The sequence below is a fragment of the Pseudozyma flocculosa genome, assembly GCF_000417875.1.
Source record: "Pseudozyma flocculosa PF-1 unplaced genomic scaffold scaffold00013, whole genome shotgun sequence".
Lineage (NCBI taxonomy): Eukaryota > Fungi > Basidiomycota > Ustilaginomycetes > Ustilaginales > Ustilaginaceae > Pseudozyma > Pseudozyma flocculosa.
Window position 1 is genome coordinate 32,502 of NW_006920881.1, and position 14,072 is coordinate 46,573.

General features: G+C 65.7%; 6 protein-coding genes across 6 annotated transcripts in view; 3 read left to right on the forward strand and 3 right to left on the reverse strand.

The window, feature by feature from the left end:
* The window catches only part of PFL1_04017 (uncharacterized protein), a gene marked incomplete at both ends in the record, with an annotated part of 2,975 nt that extends 129 nt beyond the window's left edge, over positions 1-2,846 (reverse strand). The window contains 3 exons of the mRNA XM_007881541.1: positions 45-1,507; positions 1,656-2,241; positions 2,439-2,846. Of these exons, the coding sequence (XP_007879732.1) occupies positions 45-1,507; positions 1,656-2,241; positions 2,439-2,846 (2,457 nt within the window). The remainder of the gene's footprint in view (positions 1-44; positions 1,508-1,655; positions 2,242-2,438) is intronic.
* Positions 2,847-4,461: 1,615 nt separating this feature from the next.
* PFL1_04018 (uncharacterized protein) lies at positions 4,462-5,392 on the forward strand (the record flags this gene model as incomplete). The annotated part of the gene is made up of 5 exons (XM_007881542.1): positions 4,462-4,564; positions 4,771-4,799; positions 4,899-5,030; positions 5,136-5,197; positions 5,326-5,392. 5 exons carry the CDS (start codon positions 4,462-4,464, stop codon positions 5,390-5,392), a joined length of 393 nt encoding a protein of 130 aa, XP_007879733.1.
* Positions 5,393-6,307: 915 nt separating this feature from the next.
* PFL1_04019 (uncharacterized protein) lies at positions 6,308-7,435 on the forward strand (the record flags this gene model as incomplete). Its single annotated transcript, XM_007881543.1, has 3 exons — positions 6,308-6,722; positions 6,834-7,007; positions 7,125-7,435. 3 exons carry the CDS (start codon positions 6,308-6,310, stop codon positions 7,433-7,435), a joined length of 900 nt encoding a protein of 299 aa, XP_007879734.1.
* A 250-nt stretch (positions 7,436-7,685) lies between these two features.
* Positions 7,686-8,608, reverse strand: PFL1_04020 (uncharacterized protein; the record flags this gene model as incomplete). Its single annotated transcript, XM_007881544.1, has 2 exons — positions 7,686-7,832; positions 7,958-8,608. 2 exons carry the CDS (start codon positions 8,606-8,608, stop codon positions 7,686-7,688), a joined length of 798 nt encoding a protein of 265 aa, XP_007879735.1.
* Positions 8,609-9,023: 415 nt separating this feature from the next.
* Positions 9,024-10,897, forward strand: PFL1_04021 (uncharacterized protein; the record flags this gene model as incomplete). Its single annotated transcript, XM_007881545.1, has 5 exons — positions 9,024-9,544; positions 9,647-9,820; positions 9,955-10,057; positions 10,218-10,503; positions 10,671-10,897. The coding sequence occupies 5 exons, from the start codon at positions 9,024-9,026 to the stop codon at positions 10,895-10,897; spliced, it is 1,311 nt and encodes a 436-aa protein (XP_007879736.1).
* A 501-nt stretch (positions 10,898-11,398) lies between these two features.
* On the reverse strand, positions 11,399-13,853 carry PFL1_04022 (uncharacterized protein; the record flags this gene model as incomplete). Its single annotated transcript, XM_007881546.1, has 3 exons — positions 11,399-13,114; positions 13,249-13,458; positions 13,563-13,853. The coding sequence occupies 3 exons, from the start codon at positions 13,851-13,853 to the stop codon at positions 11,399-11,401; spliced, it is 2,217 nt and encodes a 738-aa protein (XP_007879737.1).
* Between the last annotated feature and the right edge of the window lie 219 nt (positions 13,854-14,072).

Here is a 14,072-nt window from a genome sequence, read left to right on the forward strand (position 1 = left end):
CGGTCAGTCTCAGTCCTCCTCGGCGGCGGCGCGCTCGCCCGCACCTCGGCCTCTCGCGCCAGCGCGGCCTGCCACCCTTCCTCAAAGAGGGCCTCGTCGGTGGTGGGATCGGCGATGCTGGCCGCGATGGCGTTCTGCTTGTGCCGGTTGGTGCTCTCGAGCTCCTTGCGCCACCGCTGCACGAGCTCCGGCACCCGCGACGGCGCATAGGTGCGCGCAAACATGGCCGCCTCGGACACGCGGCCGGCGCGCTCGAGGAGCTCGATGCACGCGTCGACCTCGCCCAGCTGCAGGTAGGCGGCAAACGCCACGTTGGTCGAGCCCTTTTCGTGCGCCAGGTCGGCCAGCCGGCCCAGGGCGTCGCGGTCGTTTGTCGACGTGGCGACGAGCAGCAGCGAGGAGAGGTCCTGCGCCCTCTCGAAGCACTCCTGCGCCAGCGCGACGTTCCACTGCGCCAGCGCCTTGTCGCCGATGGTCCTCCACCTCGACTCGGACCCCGTCTGCGGGCCGGAGCGCGCAATGTCGAGGGCGGTGTCAAAGTTGTCGAGCGAGATGGCCAGGTCGAAGCGGTGGTCCGGGTCGGTCGACACGTCGAGGGCGAGCTGGCGCAGCTCCTGGGTCTCGAGGAAGCGCGCCACCTTGTTGCGCTGGTCGGCCGGCACGCTGCCGAGCAGCTCGGCCGCCGCGTCGAGGTCGCCGCGCAGGATGGCCGTCTGGTACTCGACCATGGCCAGCGACAGGTTGTAGCTGAAGATGGACAGGTCCTTGTTGACCAGGTAGACGCGGCCGTGCTGCGGGATGTAGCCCAGCAAGTACAGCTCGTCGTCCGAGTGGGTGATGGTGTGGATCTGCTCGCCGACGAGATACTGCAGCCGGTGGGTCGAGTTGGTGTAGATGAAGCACTCGCCGGTCCACTTGGCCGTGCGCAGCGACTCCGAGACCTCGGTGATGACCTCAAAGGCGTCCTCGACGCCGTCGTCGTCGACGTCGGCGCCCGAGTCGAGGTGGGCGGCGTAGGCGTCGCGGTTGAAGCGGAGGATGTAGAAGCTGTCGTCGCACACGATGGCCGCCAGCTCGCCCGTGCCGGACCAGTGGATGGCCTTGGCCTCGACGTCGATCCGCCGCACCAGGGCGCCCGTCTCCCAGTCGTAGAAGCAGACAAAGCCCTGGCCCAGCACGCCGAGCAGCGACCCGCCGGCGACGTTTTCGACACCGTACGCCAGCGTCAGCAGGCCGGGGCGCTCCTTGAAGTTGCGGAAGACCTTGACTTTGGCGCCGCCCTCGTGGACGGCATACGTGTTGCTGTCGCTCGCCCACGCGAAGCCGAGGCCGGACCCGAACGCCTTGTTCCTCCACGCCAGCGCCGTGTAGATGATGTACTCGCCGTCGCCGCACACGGTCACGAAGCGGCCGTTGGGGCTGTGCTGCAGCAGCTGCGGGTACACCTCGGTCGAGCCCATCTCGCGCACCGAGACTGGGATCCTCTGGCCTTCCGGAACACCGTCGTCTGGGCGCGGGGAGAAAGAGGGGGGGAAGGGGCGGGGAAGCCGGGAGATGGATGGGAAGAGAGACGAGAGAAGGGATCAGTTGGTGTCGTCGGGATCCAGGGGCGTCGTCCGTGGGCGCCCCTTTGCTTCGCTCGGTTGGGGACGTACCGATGGTCGTCGAGACGTTGGCGCTGAGCACCTCGGAGTTTTTCGCCCAGACCACCTTGCCCGCCGCGTCCATGCTGACGCTGGGCTCCTCTTTGCCGAGCTTGACGACGACGGCGCCCTCGTCGTAGCCAAAGGCGACGTCGTTGCCGTTGCGCTTGTAGGCGACGCACCACACGCGCTCGAGGCCGTAGTCGAGCGTCGACTCGAGGCGGTAGGTGTTGGAGTGCCACAGCTTGACGGTGCCGTCCTCGGAGCCCGAGATGATGAGCGGCAGCGACGGGTGGAAGACGGCAAACGAGACGTTGGACGTGTGGCCGGTGAGGGTCTGGACGCACGACTTGGAGAGGTAGTCCCAGATCTTGACGGTGCGGTCGTCGCCCGTCGTGAGCATGTAGGGCTTCTCGCCGCCGTGGAAGTACTCGACATAGTTGACGCCCTTGTCGTGGGCGTCGAGGGTGAAGTTGGCCACGCTCGACCCGAGCGTCCACACTTTGACGGTACGGTCGAGGCAGGACGAGGCAAACGTGTTCGAGTCCTTGGGGTTGAAGCAGAGGTTCATGATGTAGTGCGTGTGGCCCTCGAAGGTCTGGACGGCGGTCGAGGCAGGGCAGGCGAGAGAAGGGGCGAGGCGAAGCGAGGCGAGGCGCGGGAAGAGGAGCGTCAGCAGCAGCAGCGGCAGCGATGGAGCGAGCTCAGCCCGGCACGAGCTCCGTAATCGGCGCTCGAGGTAGGGCGGCCTGCAGGCGAGCGAGCGACATCGTACCGAACGCCGCGTCTACCCACCTGGATCAGCCTCCAGCCCTTCTCCCAATCCCACAGCTTGATGGTCATGTCGTCGCTGCCGGTGAGGACGTAGCTGCCCGTCGGGTGGACGGCGAGGCAGCGGATGTAGTCGGGGTGCGCCTCGAAGGCGGTGACCTTTTCGTGGGTGTTGTAGTTGAACGCGCGCAGCTGGAAGTCGTCTGAGCCGGCGACGAACCAGTTTTTCCGGGCGATGAACTTGACGCAGCGAACGGGGACGTTTGTCACCTCGAACGTCTTTACAATGGCGCCGGTCTCGTAGTTCCAGATGTTGACCGAGCCGCTGTACAGGCCTGCGAGCAGCCAGGGCTCGGTCGGGTGGAAGTCGACGCTCTTGACCCGCTCGGAGCGGGCAAAGAGCTTCCGCTGGATGTCGAGGAGCATCGGCATGGCGGCAGCGGCAGTGGCGGCGGCGGCGGCAGGGGCGGCGGTCGTCTATCGTCAAGAGGGCGGGTGAGGGCGGGTGCGTCGACTCTCGAGCGGCGGTGCGGTGCCAGAGGGATGCTCTGCTGTCTAGACTGCCGTTCAGCTCAGAGCGGCGGTTCGGAGGAGCTGGAGTCGGCTGCACGGTGCTCGGCGCCAGTCAGTGGAAGGTCGGCTTAGGGTGCAAAGGATGTGTTGGTCGTCGTCGTCGTCGTCGTCGTCGGCGTCGAGCCGGCCAGCGTCGGGATGATGTGCGGGTCAGCGAGTCACGCCGCAGCGATGTGGTGCGATGAAGCCGGCGTTGAGGCGGGAGAGGCGCGGCGAGGTTGAGACAGGGAGGGTGATGATGGCGGCGGCGGCGGGTGGGTTGGGTGTCGAGGCGGTCCAGAAGGGCGTAGGCATGCGTGCCTGGACGCGAAGCTCTCTCTGCCTCTCCCTCCAGCAGGGCAGCCAAGCAAGGGCAGCAGCCCGCCGTGGCCAGCGCACGCCTCGCTGGCTGGCTCGAGAGCCAACAGCCAGAGCTCGGGCCAGCCTTCCCCTGCCGCCCCGCCTCGCTTCCGAAAAACGCTCGTGTGCCGGGCGTGATCGGGGGAGGGGCGATAGGAGCGCTTCCCGCTAGGTTTTATTATATCAACAATTTGCCCCCTTGACATCATTCGGCCGTGTAGCTCAGTTGGTTAGAGCGTGACACTGTTAGGACGCTCGTGCAGGACGAGATCCCGCCATGTCAAGGTCGTTGGTTCGAATCCGCCCATGGTCGATCTTTTTGAAGGATGTTTTTGGGGTGCCTGCTTTTTGCCAACATTTTGTGGGCCCTTTTTGGCAGAAGTGGCGTCGGTCGAGGGCTGCACGCAAAGTCGATATGGGGACGGTCGCGCGACGTCACTTGGGACGACGACGACGACGACAGGCCAGGTGTTCTGATGGCGCGTGAAATGGCCGACTGCCAGGCATCATCACCAGCTCAGGGCTTGCCACGTTTGCCGAGAGGCTGGGGAGCGCAAGGCCAGGCCAGGCGGTGACCAACGACGATCCGCGTCAGCCAGGAGTGAGGCCAGCCGCGCGACAAGGGGGCGTGGTTTGGCCTGGCAGCCTGGCGAGTCTACGAGGGCGGGCGGATTTCAAACGCCCTGGCCCACCACCCCCGCCCCAAACGAGGCTGGGGCGGAGGAGGAGCGGTCCGGGCTTTCAGCTTCAGCGCAGCTCTCGGCCTTTTTTGGCGGCCGCCAGAGGCACCCACGCCCGGCGCTGGCCTGGGCAGCGGCGGCAGGGGAGCCGACCGGGAGACGGAGCGGGAGCCTAAACCTGAGCCAGAGCCAGGCGAGGACGACCAGGACGGCCGCTTGCTGGGCGCCTGCCTGCCCGGCCGTCTCCCCCGCGCTCTCCCTCTCTGAGTCTCTCTGAGGCCGTCTGGCTGGTGGGCGGCGCTGCCTGAAATTCCGAGATGCAGCAACGCTCGTGGCCGTGTCCGTGGCCGTGCTTGCCGTTTCCGCGCCACCACCGTCATTACCACTACCATCACACATCCTACCTTTCACCCTACGCCCTATCCTCCCTACCAAACCCCGCACAGCCCTTCAATATGTCCGCCGAGAACGAAAAGTCCAACCAGAAGACCATCTCGATGGAGGAGCTCGGTCAGCACAGCACCAACGACAACCTCTGGCTGCTCATCGACGGAAAGGGTGCGTCTCGGGCGGACCGCGCCAGGCCGAGAGGCGATCCGATGCCCTCCCGCCCGCCTTTGTCGTCCGCTGCTACTGCTGCTGCTGCTGGTGCTGCCGGGGTGCGGCTCAGAGGAGGGCATTGTCGTCTGCCACGCAGCACGCATAGCTTAATCTCTCGCGAGCTCGAGCTGACCTTTCATACCCCCCTCCCGCCCGCCACGCAGTCTACGACGTTTCCAAGTTTGCGGACGAGGTGAGTGCTCGAGCTGGGCTGGACCGCTGCTCCACCCACTTTCCGTCCCGGCTGGCTGACCTCTGACTGCTCTCCCTTGGTCGCCTATCCTCTCCGCAGCACCCCGGCGGTGACGAGGTCCTCCTCACCGAGGCGGGCAAGGACGCCACCGAGGCCTTTGAGGATGTCGGACACTCGGACGACGCCCGCAGCCTCCTTGGACCCATGCTTGTCGGCGAGATTGAGGGTGGCGTGAGTGGTTGCGCTTTGGCGGCACATTGACGCCCGCCGCGGCAGCTTCCTGCTTCTTCCCGCCGCCGATGTGCTGACCCCCCGCTTGTTTCCCCCTCGCCGCAGTCCAAGTCGATCAAGACGACGAGCGGTATCAAGAGCAACGAGAGCCCCGACCAGAACAGCAAGTGAGTAGAGGGCTAGCTCGCCAGCCGCGGCTCCCGTCCCGCAGCGACACGAGCGACTACCAAGCGCGCCGCCATCTGACTCCGTCCCTTCTCACTCGCCTTTCCCCCTCCTCTCCCCTCCTGAACAGCCCCATCTTTATGTTCATTCCGCTGCTGGTCCTCGGCGCCTACCTTGCCTACCGATACGTCAACTGAAAGGGCGCTCGCTGGCCCTCTCGTGTCCTCTCCAGCCTAGACGTGCGAATGCCATTGATCCGCGCTGGTTTGCCAGCCAGTCCTCCCTATCAGAAAGCATGCCTGTGCACGACTTGCCCTCCGCAAAGGGGCCCGGCCTCGTCGTCGGAATGGCAGCCTGGGTGAGGTCGGTGCTGGCCACCAATGAGGCGGCAGTTGATATCTCTTGGGCGCTCGTAACTTGACGAGAACAATTATATCTGCAATAATAGTTCCTCCCTGCATACAAGGGCAAGATGGCCGAGTGGTTAAGGCGCAGCGTTCAGGTCATCTGAGGTCAAGAGCTCATTCGAGTTCACCGCTGTCTTCGGGCGTGGGTTCGAATCCCACTCTTGTCACATTCCTTTTGCCTTTTTGCAAGCACAAGCACCTGAAAACAGCTTCCAGGAGGCCTGACTTTCTCTCGCCCAACCTGGCATCGTGAACCGAGGAGCACCTCTGGCGCGCATTCTGGACATGGGTGTGTCAAATACGGCTGGCACATTGCCTCTACCTACCTTCCCCCCCCTTGCTGCCGTGCTGTGGCACATACCACTGCCTGCTGGCCTTCATGTCACTGCATGTCTGAGATCAGTACAAGGACCCACTCGTTTGTGGCCAAAACTGGCAGAACAGCATGACAATCGTGTGCAAGACCGATTTTCTCTTCGGGCTCATTCGCATTCTGGGGAAGAGTTGTGTTGGCTTTTCGCGCGTGCCGGCCGGCCAGCCTCCACATGCGGGCCGAGTCAGGCGCGGGGCCGAGGCGTGGCCGACGCTGTGCCGTGCGCGGGTCGCCGCCCTCTTTGCCACCCGACCACCACCCCCGTCCACCATCATCACCCTCCGCAGCCCGCCTCTCTCCCTCTTTCTGCCACCGCAGCACCAAACTTCACCATGGCATCCAAGGACAACGCGAATCCCATCATCTACACCCCCTCGTCGTCGTCGCAGCTCGCCTCGAACCGCGACTCGGCCCACGCGGCAGCAGCGGGCGCGCAAGAGTGGTGGCGCGATCCCTCGGTCCACTCGTCGGCCTCCTCGTCGGCGGCCCTCGCAAACGACACCCTCGCCTTCAGCGTCGATAGCCCAAATGATGACGATGACGCCGACGACGACGATGATGTTGACGACGGCAATGGCCTGCACGGCGACGACCTCGACCACGGCATCGTCTCCGGCGCACCACCGCGAAACACGGGCGATCACATCCAGCTACCAGAGTCGGTCGGCGGCAAACTCGGAACCGGCCTCGACACGGCGGCTGCGGCCAGAAACCACGAAGAGCTCATCGACAGCCAGGAAGTCTATGGTCAGTCGCACTCGCCCACAGCCACGTCCCGTGCCACTGCCCCGAACCCCGCCCGGCTTACACTCTCCTCCCCTCGCTTGCCCTACTCGTTGGCCTTGTCTCTGCCCGCAGACCTGATCCGCTCCATCACCGATCCAGAGCACCCGCTCACCCTCGAACAGCTCGCCGTCGTCAACGCTTCGCACATTGTCGTGGAACAGGGAGACGCTGCCGCCAACAAGCTGCCCCACGTCCTCCTCGAGTTTACTCCGACCATCCCGCACTGCTCTATGGCCACCCTCATCGGTGAGTGCGCCAGCCCAGCCCAGTCCCGCCATCCCCCCTTCGGTTTCTCGTGCTCATCTCTCGCTCGCGCACCCTTTCTCTCTGTGGCTCTTGTGTACCCCGCCGACGACCTGGCAGGCCTCTCTCTGCGCGTCCGTCTGCTGCGCGCGCTGCCTCCGCGGTTTAAGGTCGACATCCGCGTGCGGCCGGGGACGCACCAGTCCGAGAACGCCGTCAACAAGCAGCTCAACGACAAGGAGCGCGTGGCGGCCGCCCTCGAGAACGCGCACCTCCTCGACGTCGTCCAGGGCTGCCTGGCCAGCGCCGCCAGGAGAGGCAAGACCGAGGACGACGTGCGCAGGGAGCTCGACCAGGGCGGCGCGGGTCCCGGGCACGAGGTGTGGAAGACGGTGGAAGAGGTGGCAAAGCGCCTCGGCGTCGAGGCCTAGCCGGCGCCGGCACTGCCCTCGGCGGCACTATTCCCCTCGTCGACTCGTTGGTTGACCAAACATTCCGGTTCGACACCTGGAAGGGAAGCCGGGCATTCCATCACCACGACCGGTGTCAGTCCGGGAAAGGTGTCGAGAGACATGCGTGCGTGTGCGCGTGCGTGCGCGTGGATGAGATTGCAGCTATGGTGCGGGTATCGTGCTGGTGAGGATCAGGGTAAAGGTGCGAGGCGGCGTCTCTCTGTGCGATTCAACGAGGTCTGGGCGTGGCGGCGGCGGCGGTCGAGGGTGGTGCCGTGCCGGCAGCAGAAGCGGGCGCGGCGGCCTTGTCCCTCTTTTTCTTCTTCTTTCGCGGTGCAGCATCTTCCTCGTCGGGCTCGAGGAGGCTTTGGTCGATCTGCGGGGGGCGAGTCAAGGTGTGCACAAGGGGACAGAGAAGACAGAGATATGAGACGGAGGGACGGGTGTGCCCGGGGTGTTGGGAGGTTGTGCCATCGAGGGCGGGCGGCAGGGGTGACTGACCTCGTCGACTGGCCCGCTCTGCACGACAAAGGCGGAGCGGAGCGTCTCTGCGTCAAAGGGGAGGATGCGCTGGGGCGTGTATTCGGGCTTGTTGAGGATGGCGACGAGCGAGGTCGAGGGTTTGTCTGGCTTGGCGGCGCGGTTGCGCTTGCTGGGCGGCTTGACCCTGCCCGCGATGTCTGAGAGGTAGTGGGCGTAGGTGGCGGGCGGCTTGGCGCGCTTGTTGATGGCCGCCGTCGTGGATCCCGCTGGTGCAGCGGTGGTAGCGTTGGCGGCGGTGGTGGTGGCGGCGGTGGCGGTTGTGGTAGGGGTGAGGGAGGTGTCGAGGTGCGGTGCGAGGGGAAAGGGGAGCGGGGTCGACGAGGATGGAGTGGGTGCGGCGTGGCTGGCGAGCGGAGTGGCCGCCGGCTGCTGCTGCTGCTGCTGCTGCTGCTGCTGCTGGAGGAAAGGTCTGACTGCGCGGTCGTAGATGGGTACGAGGTCAAATAGGCGGAATACGTCCTGGGTGCCGTTGAGGTGGTGGCGGGGCAGGTGGGGCGGACGTTGGGTCGTGGCGGGGATGAGGCGGGGCCATTGGGACGTGGCCATGTCGTCGTTGGCTGGCCGTTGCTGGCTGGATATTGGGTGCTGTGCGGGCGTCGGCGTTGACATGGTTGCGGGCTGCCTTTTGGCGTGCGTGCGTGTGTGCTTGAATGGATGGACGTCGAGTAAGACGCCAATAATGGTCGTCGTCGAAGGGCAACGGGGAAAGCGACGAGGGAGAGCACACACCTTTGTCGAGTCGGTTGGGTCGAGCCTGGCAGGCTCCTAGCCCCCGATGAAGCGCCGTGGCGAGGCGACTCCGGAAGACGGGAGTGCAGTTGACAGGCCTGGCAGACCAACCCATCAACGCGCTTCGCCTCTCTCTCTCTTTCTGCCCTCACTAAACAGACGCTCCCCCTCCCCGCCCCCCGCTCTGTCCTTGGCACCCACCACACACCCTCACCCTCGCCCTCGCCCTCCTCCTCGCTCGTCCTCCCCCCACAGTCGACGCCACCACCGTCGCCACCCCGCCCGCGCGCCCGTCATGTTTGGCTCGACGACCAACACGTCCTCGACGCTCGGTCGATCAGCCAGCTTCAGCTTCTCCCAACCTCCCGCAACAAAACCATTCGCCGGCACATCGGGCGGCTTCTCCTTTGGCGGCGGCGGCGGCGGCGCGGCGTCCACACAACCACAACCACAGCAACAGCAGCAGCAGCAGCAGCCATCGACCGGATTCAGCTTCGGCGCTGCTGCTCCCAAACCTGCCGCCGCTGGAGGAGGAGGAGGTCTGTTTGGATCCACGACCAACAGCGCGGCACCCAACACCTCTCAGCCCACCACCACCGGCGGGCTGTTTGGCAACACCACCACCACCACCACCGGCGGCGGCGGGAGCGGCCTCTTTGGCGCCGCATCGACCAACAAACCCGCCACCACCTCCGGCTTCAGCTTTGGCGCATCCACCTCGACCCAGCAGCCCCAGCAGCCGCAGCAGCAGCAGCAAGGCGGCGGCGGACTCTTTGGAGCGTCGACCAGCTCAAACACCGGCCTCTTTGGTCAGAGGTAAGCCCGCAGCTCGGCCTGCACCATTCGACTGCGATCCCAACATCGAACGCATGGCTGATCTCGCCCCCTTCGATCCCACCTTGCCCTCTCGCCGCGCAGCCAATCCGGCTTCCAACCCGGCGGATCCCAGCAGCCTTTCGGCCAACAGCAGCAGCAGCAGCAGCAGCAGCAGGGACAGGTCGCCGCATCTCCCTTTTTCCGCTTCGCATACCAGCAAAGGGAACGCTACAACGACCTGCCCGAAGACGCCAGGAAGCTCGTAGAGGAGCTCGAGTAAGTGTTTCGCAGCGGCCATCCCCCGTCGCAGTCGGCCCTGCAGGACGCTGACCACGCCGACGACGCGTCTTTGCCCCTTGCCTGCCGCCCGCGTGGACCCGCCTTCCCTCCCCTTCTTTCCCCCCGTTTAGCAAGCACATCTCGACGCAGCTCCAGATCAAGGACGAGCTCAAGACCAAAGATTTTGGCGTCGAGATCCGTAAATGCGCTGCAGAGTGGCAGGAACTCGACTCGGTGCGTCGTCGACCGATTGTCGCGGTTGTCGACCTGCCCCCCCCCCCCCCCCCCCCCCCCTCGCGTGCCCGACTGACACTGCCCTTGTTCTTTTCCCCCCTCCTCCTCCTCCTCTTTCCCCTCTTACCCTCCCCCCTCCTCCCTCCCTTGCAACGATCAGGCGCTGACCTCGCTAGCAGCGACGCTCGAACTCGACAGCTCGCAGTCGCGCGACGTGGCCGAACGCATCGAGCGCGACCGGGCCGACCAGGCCACGCTGTACGCCATTGCATCCAACGCCCGCGAGGGGCGCAGCGACGGCGCCGGCTTTGTAGAGTGGCTCCAGACCTACTTTGGCCACCTGGCCGACGACTTCCAGCGACGCATCCAGAGGTACCGCAACGGCATGGAGACCGTCGAGCGGCACCTGGCCGGGTTGGAGAGGCGGGATACCTTTACCCCGCAGGGTGAGTGACGAGCGGCGAGCAGCGAGCGGCGAGCGGCAGGGTCGTGTCCCCGCCACGGGATCAGGGGGGCAGCGACGAGACAACCGGCTCACCATGCGCTGCTCTTTCTTCTGGCCGCTCAATCAACTCATCCCTGCCGTCCCATTCCGTTCCGTCCCGATCCGCAGCGATATCGGATACGATCCAGGCGCAGCACGCGTCGTTTATGGCGCTGGCCAACCAGGTAGCCTCGCTCCACGCCCAGGTCGACACGCTCAAGCGAGACTATGCCAGGTGGTACCAGCAGACGCACAAGAGCTACCGCGACCCCTTTGCATCCATGTCCCAACTCGCCGGCAGCATCAACCCCTCGTCGCCGTCGCCGTCGTCGTCGTCGGCGGCGCCGCCATTGTGATCGACAGGGCGGTGCGGGGATGGATGCTCCCCCCGGTTCCTCGATTCGCTCAGCCCTTGGAGGCATCGTACAGGCGGATCGGTGAGGCAAACGACCGACCCCGACCGTCCGACCGACCGACCGACCGACCGACCGACGGATGGACGCCGTGCCTTTGCGAGATCCTTGTAATGACGAGGTGTCGTTCGCTCTTGTTTCACGAGCGGATCGGTTGACAAAAGAGGGTAGGGCTACCGCCTTGAGGAGCAGCGGAAAAGGGACTAGTGTGTGCGCGGCAAGACGGTCGAAGGGACAGGTTAGGAATGGCGACAACGAGGCACCAGGCAAAAACGAGGGTGAAAGGGACGCAGGAAAAGGAATGAGGGGGCCTCAAACCGACGGTCGTACCTCTGCTCCCTCTTCAGAAGGGGGAGAAAGGCAGAGAGAGGACTGCAGGACGAGAGAGCAAGATAGGCAGGCAGGCAGGCAGGCAGGTGCGTATGGGCCCGGCCGGGCGGGCGATCAGAGCGCGCGAGCGCGGATCGAATCGAGGCGCTCGCGCACCGTCTGCTTGAGCGACTGGACGCTTCCGCCCACGTGGCGCAGCGAACGGTGGTGCGCGCCATCGACGGAAAAGGCCGAGCCGGGACTCGTCTCGCCGTCCCGCTCCCGCTGCCGGTGCCCGTGCGGGGCGCGAGCGTGTTCGTCGTCTGAAGCATCAACGTCGTCGAGGTGCACGATGACCGCCGCCGCCCGTCCCTGCTTCGAGGAATGGGAAAGGGATGCCAACGACGACGCGGGTGCCGAGGCAGGAGGCCTATCGGCCGTCCGAGGTCGTTGGGTGTACGGATGGTCGAGCAGCTGCGGGGGGTGGTACGGGATCGGAGAGGGCGCACGACGGCCCTCGATGCCGCGCGGACCGTCGCACGTCGGAGGCTGCGGCGCCAGAGGCTTGCTGGTCTCCACCGTCGTCGTCGTTGTCGGTGAGGATGTGGCGGCAAAGACCTTGGAGGGTGGAGGGCATCCCGACAAGGTGAAGGACGACGCCGACGACGACGACGACGAGAAGGACGACGAGCGCGACACGGCGGGATCGGCGAGGTCTACGATCATCTCGCGCGTGTCGTCGCTCGACGCGTGGCTCTTGACATCGTCGACGTCGATGCCGATGCCCTTGTGGTCCTTGACGGGCTCGCCGTTGCCGCACGTGTGCTCGAGTTCCTTCACTGCCCCTGTCCCCTTTCGTCCCAGCCCGCCGGTACCGGCTCCCGGCCCGTGGGGGACGACGGCGCCTCGCTCCTTCGGGCTCTGCTTCAGGTCGTCGTCGTCGTCGTCGTCGTCGAGGGAATCGTCGAGGATGCCGCCGTCGCTGGCATGGTGCCGCTGCCGCAGCCGGGTAAAGGCCAGCGAGGGCGCCGTCTTGCCATCCGGGTCCGCGTAGCTCGTGGCGGTAGTGGTGATCGTCGTCATCGACAGCACGAGGTCCTGGCCCGCCACGGGCGCAAGCGGCGGCGCGCTCTTCTCGCTAAACGGCGCCGGCGTGCCCGATCGCGGGTGGTCGACGCTGCGCTCAAACGCCGTCGAGACGCGCATCCGCGGCTCGTCGGGCTCGCTGAGCGTCGTCATGTTCAGCGTAGCCAGCGAGCCCATCGATGTGGCATCTGCGTGGTGCTTGCTCTTTCGCAGCGCCTGCGCAGACGACAACGACGTCGAGCCCGCACCGCCGCCGTGCGCGAAGCCGGCGGACGTGGCACATCCACTACCACCACCGCCGCCGCCGCCGCCATACGCGCCGCCACCGCCGTGGTGGCTGCCGCCGATGCTCTGCAGCGGAAAGTTGTACGACGCCACCGTCGCGCCGCGAGGGGCGTAGACGGCCTCCTGCTCGGTGATGAGCATCTGCATGCCCACCATGCCCTGGATGGCGATGACGAGGTACTGGTAGCTCGGCACGCTGCCGCGGAAGCCGAGGATCGTCACCAGCTCGACGAGGTTGACGACGTCGGCGCAGATGGCGTAGTGCACGTTGTTGGCAAACAGCAGCGACGAGACGCGCGCAAAGCCCAGCGGACCGCGCGCGCTCTGCCACAGCCGCGCCGACGACGAGACCACCATGGCCAGGTCGAAGAGCGCGTTGTACAGCACGTACCAGAACGTCGAGAGCTCAAAGAAGCTCGGGTCCGCCTTGTGGTTCGTCTGCTGCGGCGCGCACAGGCCGTTGGGCAGCGCGATGGGCGTCTGCGGGAGTTGGGATGCGGGACGGGTGTGACGGTCAGCACCCGCAGCGACCTGTCTCTGTCGTCCGCATCCCTCTGGCTCATCGTTGCTCCTGCCGCCCGGCTGCTGCAGCGCGGCGCGCCACTGCCACTCACGCGGTAGTAGTTGATGACTGCCCAGGCAGTCAGACCGACCTGGACCAGCAGGCCGGCGCCGAGGAGCGCAAGCACCCGCCTCGAGCGGTGAAAGATGATCGACGTGCGCCAGGCAATCGTCGCCACGACCAGCGTGCAGATGGCGAACGTCAAGATGTTGGACGCCCACGAGAAGGCCATGCACCTTGCATCCGTCCCGGGCACCTTGGTCTGCGCGGCAGCGGAAGCAGAAGGCGCCCGTCAGAATGGCGAGGAGTGTGGGTCAGCCAAACGGCAGACCCCAGACTGTTGGAGACAAATCGGTCGCCACGTACCAGCTGCACCAGCGTGGTGAGGATGACCGACAGGAGCGACGTGTACTTGATGGAAAAGAACATCATCTCGGCGAGGTTGAGCTTCTTGCGGACGTAGATGCGGCGCAGCATGGCCGCCTCGGCCGGGTAGGTGCGGAGGACCTCGGCGAGGAGCAGCGCCTGGCTGATGACGAGGGGCGCGTTCCACCAGATCTGGTCGAGCGCATAGTCCTGCAGCGCCAAGATCTGCCGGACGTTTGGCTGCCGCTCAAAGATGATCGGCACCTGCGAGCTTCCATCGTGTCGCGTCATCGTGGGTGCGCGGCGCCGCCGCTGTCTGACGACAGTACTGGTGAGGGTGCTGGTCCCGGCGGTGGCAGGTCGTCGGTGTCGGCGAGGGTGCTGCAGACGGTTTTGCAGGGACAGGCAGTCCTGCTGCTGGGGCGTGAAGAATGTTGAGGGATGGCGGGGGGCTCGTCTTGCTCAAAAGGTTCGGCGCGGCCGGATCAAGCAGAGGGGAAAAGAAGGGGG